Source organism: Micromys minutus, assembly GCF_963924665.1.
Source record: "Micromys minutus genome assembly, chromosome: 10".
Lineage (NCBI taxonomy): Eukaryota > Metazoa > Chordata > Mammalia > Rodentia > Muridae > Micromys > Micromys minutus.
The window spans coordinates 62,140,517-62,159,756 of record NC_137979.1 but is presented as its reverse complement, the minus strand read 5'-3'; the positions used below and the strand labels follow the sequence as shown (position 1 = coordinate 62,159,756).

General features: G+C 47.4%; 1 protein-coding gene across 2 annotated transcripts; it reads right to left on the bottom strand.

The window, feature by feature from the left end:
• Positions 1–1,205: 1,205 nt before the first annotated feature.
• MFSD11 (major facilitator superfamily domain containing 11) lies at positions 1,206–19,056 on the bottom strand. 2 transcript variants are annotated; one of them, XM_080922763.1, is made up of 14 exons: positions 19,045–19,056; positions 18,633–18,803; positions 18,149–18,204; positions 14,726–14,833; positions 13,940–14,019; positions 13,748–13,844; positions 12,267–12,325; positions 11,617–11,758; positions 9,602–9,642; positions 8,182–8,247; positions 5,875–6,000; positions 3,593–3,767; positions 2,524–2,659; positions 1,206–2,119 (listed from the first exon to the last, which is right to left on the bottom strand). In XM_080922763.1, the coding sequence occupies exons 2-14, from the start codon at positions 18,726–18,728 to the stop codon at positions 1,955–1,957; spliced, it is 1,347 nt and encodes a 448-aa protein (XP_080778889.1). In that variant the 5' UTR covers positions 18,729–18,803; positions 19,045–19,056; the 3' UTR covers positions 1,206–1,954. The 2 variants fall into 2 exon arrangements, with proteins under 2 accessions (XP_080778889.1, XP_080778888.1); XM_080922762.1 differs by lacking the exon at positions 19,045–19,056 and adding an exon at positions 18,900–19,027.
• Between the last annotated feature and the right edge of the window lie 184 nt (positions 19,057–19,240).

Below are 19,240 nucleotides of genomic sequence, written 5' to 3'. Positions count from 1 at the left end.
CTGAGAAGGGATGAGGGCTGAGAAAAGGCAAGGGAGTTCTGTAATATGGGGCTGTGGCGATGGCTCAGGATTAAGAGCATTGGTATTTGTTGTGGTTTGAATGAGAATGGCCCTGGTTGGCTCATGTAGCTGAATGCTTGGCTCTCCCCAGTTGGAAGAACTGTTTGGGAAGGATTGGGAGAAGAGTCACTAGGAGTGGGGTTTGAGGTTTCAAAAGCCCAAGTCAGGGGCTGAAGGGGTGGCTCAGTGCTTAAGAGCACCAGGCGTTCTTCCAGAGGTCCCGAGTTCAATGTCTAGCATCTACATGGAGGCTCACAATCATTGGTAACAGTGATTCATGGGAACTCTCCTCTGGTGTACACACATGTAGACAAAACATCTACATACATACATCACATTTAAGAAAATCCCTCTGGGGGCTGGAGAGATGGCTCAGTGGTTAAGAGCACTGACTGCTCTCCCAGAGGTCCTGAGTTCAAGTCCCAGCAACCACATGGTGGCTCACAACCATCTGTAATGGGGTCTGATGCCCTTTCCTGGTGTGTCTGAAGAGTGTGCTCATAAGCATTTAAAACATCTCTGAAGCAGAAGCCATTCGCAGTTAGCTCTCTGCCACCAGCTTGTGGATGAAACGTAAGCTCTTGGCCACTGCTCCAGACCCAGGCCTGCCCCGCTGCCATGCTTCCCACCATGATGATCACACTCATTTTCTGATGCTTGAAGCCCCAATAAACCCTTAAATTTAAGTTGCCTCGGCTGGGCACTGGTGGTGTACACCTTTAATCCCAGCGCTCAACAAGAGGAAACTAAGACACCACACCTCTTATTGGATGGTCTTCAATTGCCTGTAATGCTGTTCACGGGATTCAATCCCTGTTCTGACTTCCATGAGTTCTACAGACAGGCAAACACACAATGCACATACAGACAAGCAGACACACACACACACACACACACACCAGACTTTGTTCGTGGCTCGGAAGAACACAAGTTGGAGACCAACCTGCAGTATACAGAAGACCTGATCTTGACACTTAATTAGTTTACCATCTCAAATGTAAGAGTGTCAGTTCTCATGGCAGACAGTCTGCAGGACTTCAGCATTCTCCCAGGAAAGATGGAGTTTTGACAACCACAACAGAAGTCCTCCCCCAGTAAACATCCTTTCCTTCTCCAAATATGCTTTTATTGACAAATGACAGTTTTTACCTCATGACACATAACTGATGACCCCTTTGCCAGGAGTGACAAAGTAAGACTTGTTCAACAAAGCATTTAAAGAGAGGTTGAGGTCTCAGGCCGCCTAGGCGGTGTGTGGTAGCATGTTCTCACCGCCCCAGCATTCTGGAGACAAAGGCAGGAGTGTTGCCTGGTGTACAAAGTACAGGCAAGCCAAGGCTGCATATCAAGATACGAACTCAAAAAGACGGGAGTATTTTAAATCCTGTGCTGGGCACCTAGGATAATCCCAGCACTGGAGGCGGGAGAGGGCTGCAAGCCCAAGACCAGCCTGGGCTGTGCAGTGAGATCCTGTCTCAAAACAACTGTGTCTCAGCATCCTTGCTATGGAATGGAAGTCATTCCCAGATCCACACACAGAGTGGCATCTGCTTTCCATTTCAAAAGAATGAAACACACTCCATCGCCAGCAAGAATCCCTGTGACACATGGCGAACCAGGCAGGATCTTTCCAAGAGAGGGAAAGATTAGGGAGACGTGGTTGTGAGGAACTGAGGGGGTGGGCGAACATCTTGGAACAGTTGTAACTGACAGTGGGGTTCCCTTTTTCCACTAGCGTGAGCCGCTACAATCTGTAATCTTCACTATCGACCCTGCCCGACTTTCCAGTCTCACTCTCCATTCACAGGGCCGTCCCGTGACTGTGAGACGGACAGGCAGTCCCTTTAACCAGCTGTCACATGAGCAGCTGTGCTTCCTGGAGACGCTCGGCTCATCAGATGCTCCGGTAGTCGGAGCCTCGGGCCACGATGGCAGCAGCGTCCCACTCCACAGCGAAGAAAGAAATGGTTCCAAAAAACCCAAATATCACCATGACCAGGAGCTGCCAGTGGAGGAGGAGGTAGTTGCTGTAGAAGAAGGCCACGGCTGCGCAGATCGACTGGAAGAAACAAGACAGATCACCAAGTGACTCCGGGGCCTCCAGATGGAGCTGCTCCGTGGTCAGCCCGCTACTTCTGACCCAAAGTTCATCTGCAACTGGAGGTGCCCATGCAGACAGACTCTGCTGGTCACCAGCTCACAAACGCCCCAACTCCCCCGACAGCAACAGTCCAGCAAGCTGTGGGCGCTATAAGAGTACAACTGAGTGCACAGGAGAAGCCTGGGACTGTGGAGGTGGGGCCAGGACCTAAGGAAGTACTCATCTGAGTAAATACAGAGACCAGAATTAAAACCTCACCCATCCAAGCCCACTGTGCCCGGTTCTCCTCACAATCCCCTTTACCCAGGGGAGGGGTGACTGAGGGGAACAGGAAGGGAACAACTGCAGCACACTCCAGTTACCTGAACAAACTTAAAGACCGCAAAGGCCGGCGCGCTGTCTTCCGAGTACAGAAAACCCAAAATGCTAAGCAGCTGGGTGTTGAAGCAGCTGTCTCCCAGACCCAGCAGAAAACTGCACAGAATGGCAACTTCTTTGCTGAAGGAAAAAAAAAAACAAGAATATACATCGGACTGGACATATGGCTCAGTGGTCAGGGGCATGCACTGCTTCTGTGAAGGACCTAAGTTTGGTTCCCAGAACTCATGAGTATAGCACCAGAGGACCCAATGCTCTCTCTTGAACTCCACAGGCACCAAACATGCCCCCCCCACACGTATATGTATATAAATAAATAAAAACATGCTGGGGGTGGTGGTACACGTTTTTAATCCCAGCATTCCAAAGGCAGAGCCAGGTGGATCTCTGTCAGCTCCAGGCCATCCTGGTTTACACAGAGAGTTCTAGGACAGCCAGGACTATGAAGAAAAACTTGTCTCAATAAATAAATAAGTATACAAATGCATAAATAAGTAAAAAATGAATCTTTAAAAAAAGGTTAAATGTGTAGCACAAATATTTAGTATCATCAAAATATAAAACATTGCTCCCAACAAAAGCAGAGTAAACAATTATGCTTGCATGCACAGACCCTCACAGCCTAGTACATTCTGGTCTACTCTCTTTGGAAAGCAAACACTGTCTTTTGGGCTAGGCGCCCTTGGGTCTGTGCCTTTATCCCCAGACCCTCATCTATGATGAACTAGAGTTGAATGAAGTCAACTGACACCCTCAAACCATGAAGGACTGAGCAGCTGTTCAGCCGACAGCTGCCGCCTTGTTCCTCCTTGTCCCCCGCTGTCCCCCTCTACACGGGAATAGTTCGCTGCTAAAAAGGGGAGGATAATATTCTCATCAGCTACTTCTGTGTCCTGCATGGATCCAAGGAGGGCCCAGGAGGGCGGAGGCTAAAAGCAACCATTGCAAAGCTACATTGGGACTGTGCTCTCCCAACTCTTGACAGGTGACCTCACAAAGTTGACAGACTGAGGATTAAACGCCCCACTTGGACCCACCCAAAGGGCAGAGTACCTGGGCCTGATGTACGCACTGCTGTCGGTCCCTTCCACGGGGGCGATGGGCGCGTCTCCAGGCATGTTGAGAAAGATCAGGTAAAAGGCAACGAAGTGCACCAGGGTGCCCAGCAGCACGACCGGGTTTCGGCCGAAGCGATTATTCTTGCTCAGCAGGCCGAAGATGCTTCCACCTGTAGGTGAGGACACAGGACACTTCAGGGGTTTCCACCCACCACAGAGCCAGTCACGGGTTAGGATGTGGAGCGGGGAATGCATCTCGGATGTCCAGGGTCTTCCTCGAAACAGACCATCGCAAAGGAAATAGCGAGGACGGCCGCAGCACACACACACACACACACGCACACACACGCGGTTCTAGCCAGCAAGGCTCTGCTGTTCTCTGTGAATGAGCGCCCCCAATACACCTCCTATGCTTGTGGCCTAGTCAGAATCGAAAGCGCGAACACAACTACCACTGCTGCTTGAGACTGGGTCTCAGGTAGCCCAGGCCCTTGCTGGACACGTCACCCACCCCATGCTTGTCTTCTGGTCACAGCTTGTCCGCTTCATGACTGGACGAATCCCCATCAAACTGTAGGGTGGCAACAAAGGCTTTTAGGAAGGTTCACTCATCTGAGTGCTATGGCCGGTGGCGTGTCCTAATCACCTAGGGACCGAGGAGGCCAAGGGAGGAGGAGCCTGGGCAACTTTGTGAGATTCTGTCTCAGGGTTTTAAAAAAAAAGATTGGGGTAAGCAGCCAGGTGACCTGGTAAGTTCAAGACTCTAGGTCAGTCCTAACACCTCCTGCCCCTAAGGTTAGCAGTTAAACTTCTAACATGCAAAGGGCTTGTTAAACTTGTATCAAGTTTAGAGGCTAGCCTAATTCTACATAGTGAGTTTCAAATCAGCCAACAGCAAGACCGTCTCAAAAAAAAAAAAAAAAAAAAAAGGTACCATTCTATAGCATAGTGGGGTAACTACAGCTAATGACAGTTACCCGTGGGGTGCAGAACAGCTAGTAGAAAGGACCTGAAGTTCCCCAAGACAAAGAAATGGTAAGACATGAGGTAGTGGATATGTCCATCACCCTGATCTAGGTTCTGGGGTCATTACACAATGAGATGCCACACTCTGCCCTGGCCCCTTGTGCCCACACCGCTGGTATAGACCCTCTGGGGAACAACTCTTGGAGTACCTAGCCTTTTGTTAACCTGCAATTCTTAATAAGCAACAGAGTACATCTAGAATTTTCCCGAGTTCTGTGATTCACTTGTGCCCATGAGGAAACGGAAGGCAGGATGAGGCCCGCCCCTCCCCCAGCCGGCCCTCCGCCAGTCTCTGCTGTTCCTGCTCTCTGGCCACACTCTAGTTCCACACACACACTAGCCACCATGTGAGGCTGTGGAAGCTGGTGGCATCCAAGCTGTCTTACCCTGCTTTGAGGCTGAAAGCGAGCACAAACCCGAGCGTCCTGAGGTTCCTTACAATCAGGCTTTACAATGAGTGTCCCCACAAAGGTGCCAGCAGGTTTCTAACATTCCATCTAAACTTTTAAGACAGCTCACCCTGTAATGACATCATTCCAGGAGAACCAGACTGTCCCCTTAAGCAACAAGGCTTTCTTTGAACCACCTTGCAGAGCCAGAGCAGCCATAGCTGCCTAATCGCACACCTTCTGCCCGGGTGCCGTCGCTCCAGCCAGGGCTCTGATCCCAGCACCCAAGCCCAGCTGCAAGGAGGGCCCAAAGGCTACCTAAGAAATTGTCAAAGCCAACTTTAGGGAGAGACCCTGCCTCAAAGAAATGTCAGGAAGTGATAGAGGACTCCAGATGCCCTCCACTGGCCTGTGTGCTCACTCCCTCGTGTACACATAAATGAGCAAAAGTTAAAAAATTAGTGGTGATCAAGAAATAAAATATACCCACGTGGATAAAAATAAGTAGAGAAGACAGAAACTCAAGGACAGAAAGATGAAGGAGACCTCAGATTTCTTTCTTTATGCTTACAAAATGTTTTGCTTTTCTTTCCTTTTGAGATAAGGTCTTAAGTAGCCCAGGCTAGCCCAAAGTCATTATACAGCCGAGTATAACCTTGAATTCCTCCATCAGTCTGCTGCCACCTCTCAAGACCCAAGGATGTAGTCACAAGTCATCCATCACACCTGGCTCTCCATCCTTTTTAGAACTGAGACAGGGTCTCCTTTTATTGCTCAGGCTAGCCCTGAACTCCGACAGAACCAGCTTTCCAGCCTGACTCCGGATAAAAGGTTATTAAACTAGAAAAAGAAAAAAACCTACCTAAAATCTCTCCAATGCCGATGAAAATTCCAGAAAGTCCAATGAGACTTTTCTCTTCTGTCCCAAATTTGTTTACAGCCCCAATACAGGTTCCATACACCCCAGAGAAGAAGGTCAGCTCCAGACCTTAGGGGGGAAAACAGGATTAATTTAACTGTACAGCCAGGCTCTTTGCTATGTCTGGTTTGTGTCTAGTAGCAGCTGAGCCTGGTGAACATGAGGACACACAGACAGAAAATCGGAGACTACAATACTTCCGGAGCAGGTGGCTTTATGCTGCACAGCCCTCTCCCAAAGCCACGTGAAACTCAGCCTTCAGATGACTGCACCGTGAGACAGCTCCCTCATGAGATTAGTGTTCCTGCTGGAGACACTAGGGTGGCTTGCTTCCTGCTTTTTCTGCCAGCCCAGTGACTGCACAGCAAGATGACAACTATGAGAGAACCTGGCCGAGCTGATGCAGGCTCTCTGAACTCTGAGCCCCTACAACCCAGGGGAATTAGTGGTTTGCAGCTGTTGGTGGCTTTTGTTGTTGTTGGTGGTGGTGGAAGTGGTTTTTTGAGACAAGATCTTACTTTTATGTAGCTAAAGCCAACCTCAAACTTGCATTTTTCTGCTGGTATGTGGCTCAGGTTGGTTTTCTTTTTTGTTCATTTAGGTTTCCCTCCCCCCAAAAAAAGTTTGTTTGTTTACTTATTTGTTAAAACATGGTTTCTCTGTGTAGCCTGGCTGTCCTGGGACTCTTTGAGACCAGGCTGGCTTCAAACTCAGAGACCCACTTGCCTCTCCTTCCCAAGTACTTGGATTAAAGGCGTGCAACTCCTCCCAGCTGAGTTATTATTATGTTTATGGTGTCTGCCTGAGGAATGCATGTCTATGTGTCACATGTACTCAGTGCCCACAGAGGCCAGAAGAGACCTTTGGATCTCAGAACTGGATCATGTATGTCACATGAGCCACATGTGAGTGCTGAGAACCAAACCTGAGGCCTCTAGAGGAGCAACAAGTGTTCCTAACCACTGGGCCACCACTCCAGCCTGTGGTTTTGGGTTGCCCCCGATTCTTGCTCCAATGCTAGCACTCTGCCCTACGGCCCTGCTTTTCCTAGGCCAACGCTACCACTCGATTATGCAATTACATCCTCAGCACAATTACAACACTTTTAATTTTTTTTCCCTTTTTTGGACACAAGGCCTTGCTCATCTGAAAGTCAAACTGAGATTACAGGTGTGTGCGCCACACTGGGCCAGAGCACTTGATTTTAAATTTTAAACAGTGAGTCCTAAGCCACCCTATGCTCAACAGGTCAGGTCTCAAATAAAAGTAAACAAACAAGAAACACATACACACACAGCTCTAGCTGTCCTGAATTCACTCTGCAGACCAGGCTGGCCTCAAACTCAGAGCTCCCCCTGCCTCTGCCTCCCTAGTGCTGAGATGAAAGGCGTGAGCCCATCGTATCTTGGCTCTGTATACCAATCTATATTTTATATGCCAACATGGAATTACATAAAAATTTCTTGTTAAAGATCAAGAGAAGACTCACAACCATCTGTAATGATCTGATGCCCTCTTCTGGTGTGTCTGAAGATAGCTACAATGTACCTACAAATAATAAATGAATAAATCTCTAAAAAAAAAAAATCAAGAGAAGAAAAAATATCTAAAAGCCCCGATTTAAACCCCAGTCAATAGTAAGTTTTCCAGGGGGCAGTTCCCATGTCTTTGGTAAAAACATAAACTGGCATTTTTCTGTAAAGCTTGCACCCACACGGCAGCTCACAACCTCTGTAATTCTAGTTGCAGAGGAGCTGATGTTCTCCTCTGGCCTGCACTGGCAGTGATAAACAATGGTGCAGACATAAACGAGGAAACACACGCACGCGCACACACATCCTCCGGCTCGCACTGCCCTAGTGCCCTAAGACATGTCAGTACTTGGCCCCTCCTGGGTACGTCCTGAGTGCTCCCTGCTGCTGTAACTTCACTGGTCCAGGCTACACACACTGCACCTGGTCCGGCCCTGTGGCCTTTGGCTGCTCTGAGGTTTGGCTTTCCTGTCACTCACATGAAGAGCCCATGGAGGGAGGAGATTATTCAGAGAGCAGGGCAGAGCCCTGATGACGACTGACTCAGTCTTCTATCTAACACCAGGAAGGTGTGTATGAAACTGTCTTAGAGGCTCTGGTGGCAGCTGCTCTGCAAGCAGCCTCAGGAGGTGACCCAGGATAGCACTGTACAGTCAGAGCTGAGCCTGAGGACTCCGGCCATCACCACAAAGCGACAGGGCAGAAGGAGCAGCTGTACCTGTGTAGGCTGTCGTAACACTCAGGAGGAGCATCTCCTTGGTGACACACAACTTCAGAGACTTTTCTGTAAGGAGAGACATTGGACAGACTTGCATTCATTTCCTTCAGCCAGAACATTCCTCTCACCACTGAAGCCAAAAACAAAGAACCTAAACCTTCAAAGTAAAATGCATGAGACACAAATGCAGCCTGCCATGTAAGCAGAACGCTCATTTCAAGTGCTTAGATACTAGAAAAAGCTGCTAAACTGCTGCTTCTGTGAGTTTTAACCTCAATTCTCTGACTCCCTGGCTGTGACTGATCTGGCACACAAGCTGGAAAGCCAGACCTCCGGTGCCCTCACATGTCGGCAGGGAACACAGCTATACCCTATTTGCTAATACACGAAACCCCAATTTATAATTTATAGTTATGACTGCATCCCTCAAACACAGGCAGTGTATAAAAGCTGGACTAAACAGCTCTAATGACAGAGCAGACATGTCCCACATCCTAGGTTCCTTCTGAAAGGAGGCCTTGTGACCTCTGAGCCAGGCATCAGCTGATGAGATCACAAATTTCCACTCTGGCAGAAGGGACATGACAACATCTCATATCCCCACGGGCCACAGGCACTGTGAAATTCTGAGCTGATGGCCTACAGCAGGTTGCTCTATGGAGTAACCGCCTCAGCAAGGGCCTCTGCTGGGAAGCAAAGAAGCTGGGAGGCTATAGTCAGAGCTGTCCATGTCTGAGGGAGTAACTATCTCCCGTGTGAATCAGTCTGGGCTCAAATCCACTCCAGTCACCTACTGACCAGCTGGTTGACCTTCTTCACAGCCTGTTGTATCAGTGAGATAGATGGTGCTTGTTTATAACAGTTACAGTGGACACTGATAACCACTGAGCCACCTGATCCCAACCTCGTGAACAAGCAGTGTTCCCCATCTCCACCTCACTGGATAAAATGGCCTGCACGCTTCCAGCACTGTTTGGTTACTTGTACACAGCAGAGAGGGCTCAGTAAAGATCTGGAAACCTCAGCTCTCTTCTCTGGAATGGAAGAAGCCTCAGAACCACTGTGCACACAGCAGCAAGAAACCTTACGGAATGCTTGCTCCAAGGAGCAGCCCGGGGCTTCCTCACTTCCGGAGCAGCCCGGGGCTTCCTCACTTCCCTGTGTTGGCACACACAGAGTCCCCACAGCTGAGGCCTCCTCCTAGCCCTCACACACTCCTTAGATGGGCGGCACTATGTTTCATTCCTAAGAGCCCCCGTGTCAGAGACACTGGTGGAGAAACTGAGGTACCTTAGAAGCGCATACCTGGAAGACTGAAAACACTGGGGATCGTCAATCCAGAGTTACCAGGGAAAGGGGAAGGCAAATGCCGAAGGTGTTTCCAAATAGCGCTTGAATTTCAGACACAGAGAATACTTACTAAACGCATCCACTGCCTTTGTCACGTTGTTCTGGGCAGACCTGGGAAAATAAAACAGACTGGTTTCTCCCTTGGAAACTCCCAAGGGGAAAAAGTGGCCCGTGGCCACTGACTGCCCCAATTCCACTGAGGTCTGTAAAATCATGGGCCTCCGCTAGGTGTGACGTCTCACTCTAATTTCACCAGGTCAAAGGCACAGGTAGGTGGCTCTCAGGGAGTTCCAAGCCAGCCAGATTTATAAAATGAGATCCTGTCTCAAGCACAGATACATGTATACGCAAACAGACAAATGTGTTAAAAACTAAAAGTAAGGGTCTAAGAGCGACCCGGTGGCTAAGAGCAGTAGCTGCTCTTCCAGAGGACCTGGGCTCGATTCCCTGAATGCACACAGTGACACACAAACATCTGTAACTCCAATCCCAGGAGCTCCAATGCCCTCTTCCGACCCCTAAGGGCACCAGGCACACTCACAGTACACAGACACATATGCAGGTGAAGCATTCACATACATGATTACAACATTTTTTTTTAAATTTAAAAATAAACCTGACACAAGACAAGAGTATGACCTATAAATGGCAGTTGGGGTGCTCTGAGATTTTCTTAGAGGTGTATTACTTCTGCCACCTCTGAAACTGAGTCCATTAAGAACATATCACTGCTGGGGCTCGCACATGGTTGTCAGTAGTATAGTGAAACAAAGACCCAGAAGTTTAGAATGTAGGTGACAGTTCAGGACGAGAGAATATTAACTAGACTGAGCATCATTTCCCAGAACTACACTTTACCATGGGCACGGGATCCCCTTCTCCAGTTCCTGCTCACTACTGCTGTAACACGAAGTTAAGAAACAAACCCTCAGACCGCTTAGCAGGTCCCAGAGTGCACACATACAGTCTGCTGAGCCATGAGAGGTGACATCATCTTATGGGCCAGCTGTCATTTAGCAGTCTGTCACTACGGCGACCCTTCATGTGATGCGTGACTGTGTCATGTTAACATATACTCAGCCCAAAGACCACCGTCCTTCATTTTAAATACTCAGTGCAAATTCTCAACTGGAGAGCCTTATGAGCTGTTTGTTAATTAGAAAGGAGCACAGTAGCCGGGCATAGTGGTGCACACCTTAAATCCTAGCACTCAAGAGGCAGAGGCAGGTAAATCTTTGTGAGTTTGAGGCCAGTCTGGTCTACACCACGAGATCCTGTCTTCCAGACACACAAACAAGTAAATGGTAATAGAGAATGCTTAATGTAAAAGTTTTAACAATGGGTGAAAAGTTGTAAGAAAAAAATCTTCATAATTTGTCAACTCAAAAACAAAATAAGCCTCTAGTTTCTCTTTTTTTCTCCCTCTCAAACCTGTAACTGTAGACAAATCACCCATAATTTTTGGTTTGTAAGGTTTATGAAACAGGTCTTATGTAGCCTAGGCTGGCCTTGAACTTGCTATACAGTAGAGGGTGAGCTTCAATTCCTAATCCTCCTGCTTCCACTTCCCAAGTACTGGGACTACAGGTATGTCCCACTAAGCTTGGTGACCTTTTATCTGAAACACAGAAAGAAATGGCTCAGGTTATTAGTGCCTCAAGTCCTGCAGGGCACTTACACTCACCCACACCACAGCCCTAGGAAGCGTGAGTGCTGGGCCGCAGACACAGGACTGAAGACAGAATATCTGGTTCCCATGCCTGCCAGCCCAGCCTCCCACAGGGAAATGGGAGAGAGGGCTGCTGCTGACCAGAGCAGGAAACTGGGACCTAGGGACATGACATGATAGGGTTTTTTTGTCCTGTGAGGATCACCTGACAGCTGGGGAAGGAGGACCTAAGTACCCGGGGATCTTTCACAGCCTCCCTTCTACAGACGGACCTTCCCTTCTGTTCCCTGTGGCTCTTTCATCTTTGCTTGAAAGTTCTCCCCGTGCCTGTCTTTCAGACATGTCAGTAGCTGGAATAAAATGGTTTAGTCACGATTATTCAAAGTCTAACACGAAGAATGTCTCAGGAGTCTTACTCGGCCGGTTCCATGTCTTGGTCATCACAAGACTCCTCTTCTAGGACATTCTCGCGGTCTGGTTTCCGAATGAGAAAGAACAGAACAGTCCCCACAAGGCTTATCACTGTCAGAGCAATGAACACTGTCCTTCGGTCATTCTCTAGGGACAAAAGGAGAGAGTGGATGAGCTGAGGCGATGCCGGTTAGTGTCACACCCACTGGCTGTCCCTGGGCAGTGAAACATTTCCTCATCACATTTTTATTTTAAGGAATCAATAAAAACGTAGAAGGAAACAGCCACTTCCATCTTCGTCTTTCAGCCAGAGAATACTAAGAGAAAAAAAAAAAAAAAAAAAAAAAAAAAACCAGTCCAAGAACATGAACATAACCTTCACTTCTAACCTGGGGAGGGCAGAGATCCAACAGGGCAACAGGGGAGCACGCACAGACCCTTGGGAGCCTGGCTAGCACGCGCTAGCAAAGCACAGCCACAAACACTAGCCTTCACTTAGCAAGTCTGAGGCAAAAGCTTAGGAAAAGGCAAGTATCAGAAGAAACTTCAGGGTGCCAAAGCTTCCTGGAGTGATGCTTAGAGCAGGCAGGCCTTTCTGTGGAACTGCTGTTCACTTTCAAAACCATCTGAATAAAGCAACGTGAATAAGACCAACCTGAAATCTGAGTTTTCCCTTGCCAGGCAAAATATATGTAGAGATTTCCAAAGAACAAGCTGTGGGGGAGAAAGGGAGAAGATGCTGGGGAATCACTGGCGTTCTCTGGTTATGTTGTTTACTCACTTGAAACAGGGTCTCCCTGTGTACCCCTGGCTGGCCACCTCCCTCTGCCTTCCTGATTCCTGAGTACCAGGACATAAAGCCTGGGACACTGTGCCCAGCTCATAATTAGGGCTTTTTAAACCATTCCTGTTATTTGGAGGGGGAAGAAGCTAACAAGAAAACGGGAGGCAATTTTGTAAAGACCCCGCCTGCCTTAGCACGTGACAGTAACCTGACCCAGCACTGCCCAGCGGGACAATTCACTGGGACACACATGACTTACTGGGGACTCTTGAATAAGTCGGAAGCAAACATGCTACTTTTAAATAGTAAAATTTAAAGAGTCTGTGAATAAACTGCAGTTTAAGTACCCACACCTCTAGCCATTTGGCATATTTCCCTAAAGAACAGCCACTCACCAGCTTCCCAGTTTCTTAATCTCTAACTCCCTAAAGCTAAACTTCTGTACCAGGCATGGTGGGGTGCACCTGTAGTCTCAGCCACTTGGGAGGCTTGAAGCAAAACAATCACACTGAGTCCAGGAGTTTAAGGCCAGCCTAACAGAAAACAAAACACACACACACACACACACACAGTCCCTACCACCACCATCACCAACAACTAAACATTCAAAATTAAGTCTAAAAAACCCCCAAATCTTCTATGTTTTTAAAAGTTACATTTAGGTGTTTGTTCAGGGGAGGTGTGCTAGGGTTACAGTGCACAAGTGGAGGTCAGAGGACAACCTGCTGAGGGAGTTGTTCTATCAGGTGAGTCTAGGGACAGAACTCAAGTCATCGGCTGTGGTGGCAAGTGCTTTTTATCCATGAGCCTTCTCGCAGGCTCCAGGCTGGCCTGGAACTCACTGCCATCTTCCTGCCTCTACCTCGTGAGTGCTGGAGCTACAGGTGCGTTCCACTGCACCAAGCTCTTCGGGATAAACGACCGGAACCAACTAAGAATGGCCGCTGTGGCTTTTTTCTCAGTAAGTATCTACTGCGTGGTCTGCTGCTCTCCCTTCTGGATGAGTGCATTTGTTCGCAGCTATCAGGGAGTGCAGCCTGGTGGAAGGATGTGGCTCCTGGGCTCCAGATAGCCATATTTCCATGGGTTAACTTCTAGGCTCCTCATCTGTAGACCGCAGATAATGACTTCCACTCCTAAGTTCGTGTAAAGATAAACAACCCAGAAGCCCTAACTACAGAGGATGTTAATGTGGAGGTTAATATTTTGTTTGCTAATTTTAAATTTTAGTAAAATAATTCCATGTGATTTATATAAATCATAAAGAGTGAATCTGTAACACCTGATAAAGATCTAGTAGGCGATGTCACAGGGAAACCCAGGGGCAGACTGAGTGCCAAAGAGATTATTACCTAGACTGTAAGAGCGCCCAGAAAATCCCACTGTTTCTCCCGATTGTGTGCTCATCAGAATTTATTGTCAGGCAATTTCCTTGTGCCGTCCAAAGGACTGAAATTCAAACCAAAAGTTCATTAAAGGCATCACATCAGGTAGCTTCCCGTATCAACGCGTGCACAGGGGAAGTGTGTTTACGGGATGCTCACCAGCAGCTGCGATTCCGATGAAGACAGATGCTGTGTAGAAGGACCATGGGAAAGGTTGGATAAAAACGGCAATGTACATGCTAAAATACAATAGGTCAGTGCATTACAGTCAAACAGTACGAGAGGCAGAGCTAAGCTTGCCGCCCCGGGGCCAGCACAGGCCTCTCATCCTCGACTTTCACCTGGAAAGCACTCTTAGCTTTGGCTTTATGAAAGAGGCATGGGTGTGAGCTGGCTTTGCCCCCACCACTTCTGCCCCTGGAAAAGAGATCAAGACTGGACCTCTGAGTGTGACAGGCCAGCGCTCTGTCACTGAGCCTTCTCCAGCCCAAGCCGCTTGTACATTTCACAGGTTTGCACAGACTGCCATGAGCTCAGTGCAGGATGAATGCTGAACCCAGAAACATCTCCTAATTTCACCGTATATCTGCTTACCAGCATAAAAGAGAGCAAACTTATTTCATGGAAGGTTCTTTTCAACCACAACAGACTCTGATTAACAGTAAGACAAACGTTGATATTCGCCAGGCTGGTTGGAACCTGATAACATGAAAAATTCTGAAGGCTGAGCCTGGAGGATCTCTAGTTTGAAGCCAGCCTGGGGGTCTGGGCTACTGTGAGACCCAGTCTCAGAAACCAACTCGATACACTCGTCAGTTAGAACTCCAGTGTTCCTGAGCAATAAGCCGAGTCAGACCCCTGAAATAACCACTTTCTACGGGCTTGAGAGATGATCTGAAGTGGTCTTCATTAAACAAGTGATGAAAAAAAAGATGGCGCACTCACCTGTAAAACAAACCACTGACAAACATAGAGATCTGAGGTCCAACAATGGCGACCACCGACGGAGTGATCAAATTTGAAGCAGAGAACACGCCATAAATAATTGCCAAGCTGCTCAATATACAGAAGGGGGAAAAAGAACAAAAATCTTAAGTAACATCCCAAGAATTCACGGTTAAAAGTCTGCTTAGGCGGCCAGACGGCCCTGTGGTCAAAGGCACCTGTGCAAGCCTGGAGTCCAAAGAGTTCCATCCCCAGAACCCACTATGTGGAAGGAGAGAACCAACTCCTAAGCTGTCCTTTGATCTCCACATACTGTGCACTACAGTATGTGGGCACCCATATATACGTACAGAAAATAAGATGATGTAAAATTTGATTCATAATATGTAAATTTTATGAGTTCACAAAAAAAGTCATAGACTGTAGTTAAAATTTACATTTCTACCCTTAGAATAAAGTTCTCATTTATGTCATACAAAAAGTACACATTTACTTTATGAACTTATTAGTTGTTGATAGATAAAGGTGTTGTTGAGGCAGGGCCCTACTATGTAGCCCTGGCTCCACTGAAGTAGCAAGTCACTGTGTAGCCCAGGCTGAGTTTGAACTCACAGCAATCCTGCCTCAGCCTTTGGCAAGTGCTAAAATTAGAGGCATGCAAACAATAAAAACTGGCTTTTTGTTTTGTTTTTGTTACTCGTGACAGGGTCTCTAAATCTTGCCCTGGCTGGTCTCAAATCTGCAGCAATGCTCCTGTCTGTCTGTCCCAGGGAGCGTGTGCCACCACGTTTGGCTTGTATTAAGTATCTGTATCATGTTTCTTTCAAACATGATTCCAAGTACCATTTTTAACAAAAGTGAGTGGCAAGAAGTACTATGCTGAGCACCTTACAAATGTTTCCTCTTTTAAGTCTAGATGGTAAGGAAAGCATTCCTACCCAACCTCACTTTACAGAAAACAGAACTGCTGTAAGTGGACTTGAGTTCAGCCAGTACTTAGAGAGGAGTGAGTCAGGCTCCAGCCAGAAGACTTTGCTCCAGGGGCCCCAGCGAGTGGCCTGTTCCACTGCATCAGCATGGCACTCCTCTGCCATCGATAACAAGCCAAGCTATAACCTGCTTACGCTTCAATTTATTTTACTTGCCTGGACATTTTTCACTCATTCCTCAGCCCTGTTACATATACACAGCTCAGTTACAAATACAGGTTAGCTATATGGGCAGCTGATTTTGAGACAGAGTCATCACTACGTAGCCAGGGCTGGCCTTAAACCCACGACTCTCCTGTCTGAGCCTCCCACATACCAGAATTACAAGCAAACATACCATGCCTAATCCTACTACAAGTATTTTTTTCCCCTTGCTACTATACATGTCTTCTGTTGTTGCTGTTTTGGGATAGGGCCTCTTACGCAGCTCTGGCTGAACGGCAACTATCTGTAGGCCAGCTGGCCTTGAACTCACAACTTATTCCTTTGCCTCTGTCTCCCGAGTGCTGGGATTAGCCCAGCTTACTACACATGCCCTGAACAGAGTGGAATGAAGGCCCTTGAGGGCCCTCGTTTCATTTATTAGGCAGTGTTTACTTGCATAATCCATTTGAATCTGCAAATTCATATTTCTTTGGCTTCAATACGCTGCTCAGATATTGAATGTATTCTTTCATTTGTTCTTTAAAATACTCAGAAAACAAAGCACAACAAAAATTGTAAGTTTTAATTATCTAAAAAAAAAAAAAAAAAAAAAAAAGACACTAATACCCACTTATCCTCAGATGCCGTGTATAGAGAACCAAATAAGGAGTTTTGGAACTGGGGGATACAGCAAACCCGTAAGTACAGAGAAATAAAGAAAAAGCATCAGGCACAGCAAGGCATGCCTGCCACCCCAGTACACAGCTGGGTTCCAGGTCAGAGTGGACTACAAGGTAAAGTTTTCTTTTCAAATTTCTTAATTCAATTGAATAAATTTAAAGAGTGTATGTAAGCTTAATTTCACAATTCTACAATGTATACATACTAGAGATAAACATATACAACTCGATGTCAATAAAAAGTTCTGGGGTTTTTTTGTTTGTTTTGTTTTGTTTTAAAGAGAATCCAGAGTTAGAGGAGGTGGCTCATTGGTTAATCCCAGCACTCGGGAGGCAGGGGCAAGAGGATCTCTGTGATTTTAAGACCAGCTATTTTTGAGGCCAGCCTGGTCTGTAGAGTGAGTTTCAAAACAGCCAAGGGCACACAAAGTAACCGTACGTCAGAAAACCAAAGTAAATAAATAAGATCAGCCAAGGTTACAGAGTGAGACCCTGCTAACCACAAAGAAACCGCCTGTGTCCAGTTTGTCCTGTATCTCAGCAGAGGCTAAAGCCAGGTTGACAGAGGCCTCATAGTCACCTTCCTGACTACAGAAGGTGAGGCAAAGAGAGGCTCTCGGTGGCTTTGGGCTGAGATTCTTTGGTGTAGGTTATTGGAAAGAAGGGATAATAGAAAAAAGGGAACCTTGAAGCCAGGTCTGGTGCTACAGGTTTCTAAGCTTATCATTAGGGAGGTGGAGGCAGAGGATCAGAAGTTCAAGGTTGTCTCGTATTATGCCGCAAGCTTCAGGCCAGACAGGGATCAAAGCTACTTGAGAAGGGCAGTGGGAAGGAGAGGATGTGCATGTATTTAGCACATTTCCAGCTATAAACCCAAAGTACTCCAGACTTGTGAAGTTTTCATTTTCTCTGCCCATAAAACTGGGTCTAAACAGCATAAAAATCTTAACGCTTCTGATGAAATTACAAATTGAGAATGAGATTACAATGATTACGAAATCACAAACCCACGGGGATCCAGTGTTTATACTGTAGCCCTTCGTAGGATTAGAACGTGATGTTGACAAGACTTATGAGCATACTGAACAGGAAGCACTACACCACCTGTAGATCCATGACTTTAGCCAAGACCTGGAGGTCAGTGAGGTAACTTGCCGGAGTAGCACAGCACTCCGGTTCTGAAGCCAGGCTTTCAATCCCAAAGTCTAATTCGACAGAAAACCTGAAGTCATCATCGTAAAGAAATTTACCATCACATTTATTTTGGGATTGAAGGCATGCACCACCATGCCTGGCCTGTAACCTTCTTATTACTACATTTAAATTTTATTTTTGTATGGAATAAGGGTGTAGCCATGGGGGTGGGAGAGTCACATGACAACCTGCAGCAGTTGGTTCTCTTCTTCCACCACGTAGGTTCTGAGGATTAATTCAAATACTCTTGGAGGTATGGGTCTGTACCTAAGGATCTATCTGTCTGGCTCTAAAATCAGAAGAGACAGATTTGGCCCAATCGTTGCTGCTATTCAGTTACATCTTATTGCTGGTTTTCCCGAGGAGATGTATGAAGTACAACATGCAAAATAAAAATCATGCACACAGTACAATACCTGGTATATCCACTGCCATGAAAATCTGTGCTATTTAAGCTCCTGATGACAGTTTGCTGTGTGGAAGATAAAACTAATCAACGAAAACGTCTTGCCATCTCCCTCCCCTCGGGAAAACCTAAATACTCAGATCCACACTCAACTGCAGAAGACATACGAGATGGGAAACCAACAATCAGCCGTACCTACAATGAGTTTTAGAGCCCTAGCCACCCAAGCACTAAACGTAGACTTTAACACTCACAAGAATTAAACTAACTCCGGTCAATACTCAAACTGCAAGCCGCATCTGAGTAACAAACGCCAGTATTTAACACCCCATAAACGAGAACTATCTGATACACGAAATTAAGAAAACAAGGAAGGGTAAGTTGAAAAACGGGAGGTGCAATCTTGGCGTGATAGCGGACGTAAACGTTTATTGTCACAGCAGAAGTGCATCCTGTCGGGCATTTCAAAGGAAGGAATACAGATTCCAACTCACCGCCACATTTCCACAAGTCTGAAAGGCGGTGAACATAAACATAAAGGCAACTCCTAAAATAACGATGTTGAAAAGCTTTTTAGATTCCGGGGACATTTTGGCTCCGCTTGCTCGGAGGTCAGCAGCGGCCCAGGACAGTCACCACTCCTCCTCCAGTCGAACCCCTGAGTCCTGAGGGAAGAAACCAGATGAGAGAACCACGCAGCCAGACTGCCGATTTCCAGTCCTGGGATGGGAATCGCGGGTTTAAGGGGAAGCTCTCCCCACCGGCACAGTCCGGACACTCCAGGGACTTGACCAAGTGCAGCGGAAACCGGGGTCTGCCCACAGCGACTCGAGGTGCAGAGACCGGGATCAGGGGCAAGGACAAGAAGTAGCAGCTGCTGGGGCCCGCTCTCCCAGCCTGACTCACAGCGGATCACGGGATCGGTCAGCTGACCACGGTTGGGGGCGCAGCGCCCGCCGGGAAATGTAGTCTTCAATGCTCGGTAGGGGTGGGGGGAGGGGATGCCCGCGCGCTGTGGCTAGGTTTACACTACCGGTCCCTTCGGGGACAGGAAAGGCCCCGAGGAGTGAAACCAAGATAGCCCAACGCAGGGAGCCTAAGT

Excerpts from the sequence above, each read along its gene's own strand:
- MFSD11 (XM_080922763.1), bottom strand. The coding sequence starts at position 18,728 with ATGTCCCCGGAATCTAAAAAGCTTTTCAACATCGTTATTTTAGGAGTT. Across the intron at positions 14,020-14,725 it reads GTCAGTGGTTTGTTTTACAG|CATGTACATTGCCGTTTTTA; the intron begins GTGAGTGCGCCA and ends ATTGTATTTTAG. Across the intron at positions 2,120-2,523 it reads CGGTCTTTAAGTTTGTTCAG|TCGATCTGCGCAGCCGTGGC; the intron begins GTAACTGGAGTG and ends TGTTTCTTCCAG.